The following is a 2,500-nucleotide window of genomic DNA, read 5'->3' on the forward strand; positions in this document are numbered from 1 at the left end:
TTATGGAGTTTATTAAATCAAAAACCCGATGGATAACCATGGTCAAGCGTTTTTGCATGGGGGCGTGTAATACTGATAGCGGTACCCGACGAGTCTAGAAAGCGGGGTATATTTTCATCAACAGTAGCCTACAGGGCGTCTCACCGCGTTTGCAACAGCTCAAGCGTAATGTCGCGTAGGCTACTAAATAACTAGCGTGGGCACAGGTTCCCTGTTAAATCCCAAGATGAAAATGCTCATTAACCAACTACTATATTCTTACTACATCAAGTATTAACGTAACCTAACATATCTTAGTATCAATCTTCCACTAGCTAGCTAGCTAGCGTGCGTCAGTGGTTTTTTGCGATGATTTGCACAGCTACTCACCACAACTGCTGTCACCTTGTATGTATTCTAAAGTTTTGAATACACCCCTCCATAGCATAATTAAAGGGAGAATTCGATTGTGATATTGACCTAAAGTGTATTGAAACATGAAACAAAAATAATTCGGTGGAAATGCATGGATTCCAGTTGCTGCTACTGGAAGAAACTGGAATCCATGCATTTCCACTGAATATTTTTGAATCTAATCCTTATCATACCTGTTCATTCTTACTCTTCCATTTCGACTTATAGTTGACTAAATTCAAGATGGCTGCAAGCGCTAAACCCGTTGAAGATACTGTCTGTATAAATCGTCTTGTAAGTAAACTACCAGTGCTTTTTCAGAGTTCTCGTTTTAAATGTCAGGGCCCTCAGAAGTCTACCAATGAAGTGTGCAGATACATTGAGCCTCGTAAATGGGTGTAAAACAGTGATTTATTTGCATGGCTAGCCGATGCGAAAGCACCACTATTGAAAAAAGCTGTTGGTAGCATCAGCTAACTAGCGCCAGATTTTTTTGGAGTGCAGGGGGACAAGCCGAGATGGGCTATGAGACATCACGTTCACACTTTCGGTATCATGTTTCAACACACTTTAGGTCAATATCACACGGAATTATCCTTTAAGTCCCTTTTGATAGCTTCTGGAGGAAAGTAAATCCTTTTATCGATCAAAACGTCCTCAAAGCCTGCTTTCATATATGTCAGCTGCCATTATGGAGGAGCTTCCTCCCTTGGCCATGGCTCCTCAGTTGCGATGGGGGGTGCTGTTGGCATTTTGACCTAGGGGAACGATTTTGTTCATTCAAAGTGTTCAAATAGTATTATTAACAGTAATTTATCAGATTAGTAATTCACTTTATATATTTTTTATTTTTCTCTGAAATTTTAGGGAGGGTGTTCCTCCCTTTCCTCAACGAAGGAGCCTCCTCTGACTCACATTACACACACACACACATGCATTTAAAATGTGTGTGTGGGTTTGTGTGTGTGTGTGTGTGTGTGTGTGTGTGTGTGTGTGTGTGTGTGTGTGTGGACTTTACCTCTGAGGGAGGAATGGTCTGCTTCTTCCCACGCGGAGCCTCAAAGAAAAACTGCTCTTTAGCGGCTGTGTTGACCTGCAGCAGTTTCCCTACAACACACACACATACACACACACACACACACACACACACACACAAACACACACACACACATACACACATACACACACATAAACACACACACACACACACACACACACACACACACAAACAGTCACATGTCGATAGTGGGAAGTGTGCTGACTAGTTATCAGAGCTTGGAAGTGTGTGTGTGAGTGTGTGTGTGACCTACCCCTCTTGTCCCAGTGCAGGTGCGTTGGTCTGTGTGTGTGTGTGTGTGTGTGTGTTTGTGTGTGTGTGTGTGCGTGCGTGTGTTGGTGTGTGTGTATGTGTGCTGGTGTGTGTGTGTGTTTGTGTGTATGTGTGTGCTGGTGTGTGTGTGTGTGTGTGTGTGTGTGTGTGTGTGTGTGTGTGTGTGACCTACCCCTCCGGTCCCAGTCCAGGTGAGTGATGTAGTTCAGGGAGCCCTTACACACTCCCACCCGCTTGCTGCTCATCACATTGTAAATGTCCACAAAGCTGTCAGCTGATGCAACCGCCAGGTACTTTCCTACACCTGCAGCACACAGCAGAACACACACACACACACACACACACACACACACACCAACACACACACATGCACACACACACACCCAGGCACACACACACACACACACCCAGACACACACACACACACACACACACACATTATGAGAGGCCTGTGTGGGTGCTTGTGATTGGCTGTCGTGGGTGGGTGCGTGTGATTGGCCGACCTGGGGAGAAGCGGATGTCGGTGATGAGGTCCTTGCGGTGGTGGAAGGAGACGAGGTCCTCCAGCGTGTCGCCGTTGACGATGAGGAAGCTGCCGTCGCTCAGCCCCACCGCCAGAGCCTTCCCATCAGGAGAGAAGCAGCAGCAGCGCCCCCCTGTGGTCAACACAACCATAACACATCATCTAGCGCCCCCCTGTGGTCAACACAACCATCTAGCGCCTAGCCCCCCTGTGGTCAACACAACCATAACACATCATCTAGCGCCCCTCTGTGG

At 46.6% G+C, this 2,500-nt stretch overlaps 1 protein-coding gene across 1 annotated transcript in view; it reads right to left on the bottom strand.

Moving 5' to 3' along the window:
- The window catches only part of eml5 (EMAP like 5), a 119,759-nt gene that overhangs the window by 52,888 nt on the left and 64,371 nt on the right, over positions 1–2,500 (bottom strand). Inside the window, 3 exon segments of the mRNA XM_048249361.1 lie at positions 1,412–1,500; positions 1,896–2,027; positions 2,227–2,379. Of these exon segments, the coding sequence (XP_048105318.1) occupies positions 1,412–1,500; positions 1,896–2,027; positions 2,227–2,379 (374 nt within the window).

This window comes from Alosa alosa, chromosome 1, assembly GCF_017589495.1.
Source record: "Alosa alosa isolate M-15738 ecotype Scorff River chromosome 1, AALO_Geno_1.1, whole genome shotgun sequence".
Lineage (NCBI taxonomy): Eukaryota > Metazoa > Chordata > Actinopteri > Clupeiformes > Clupeidae > Alosa > Alosa alosa.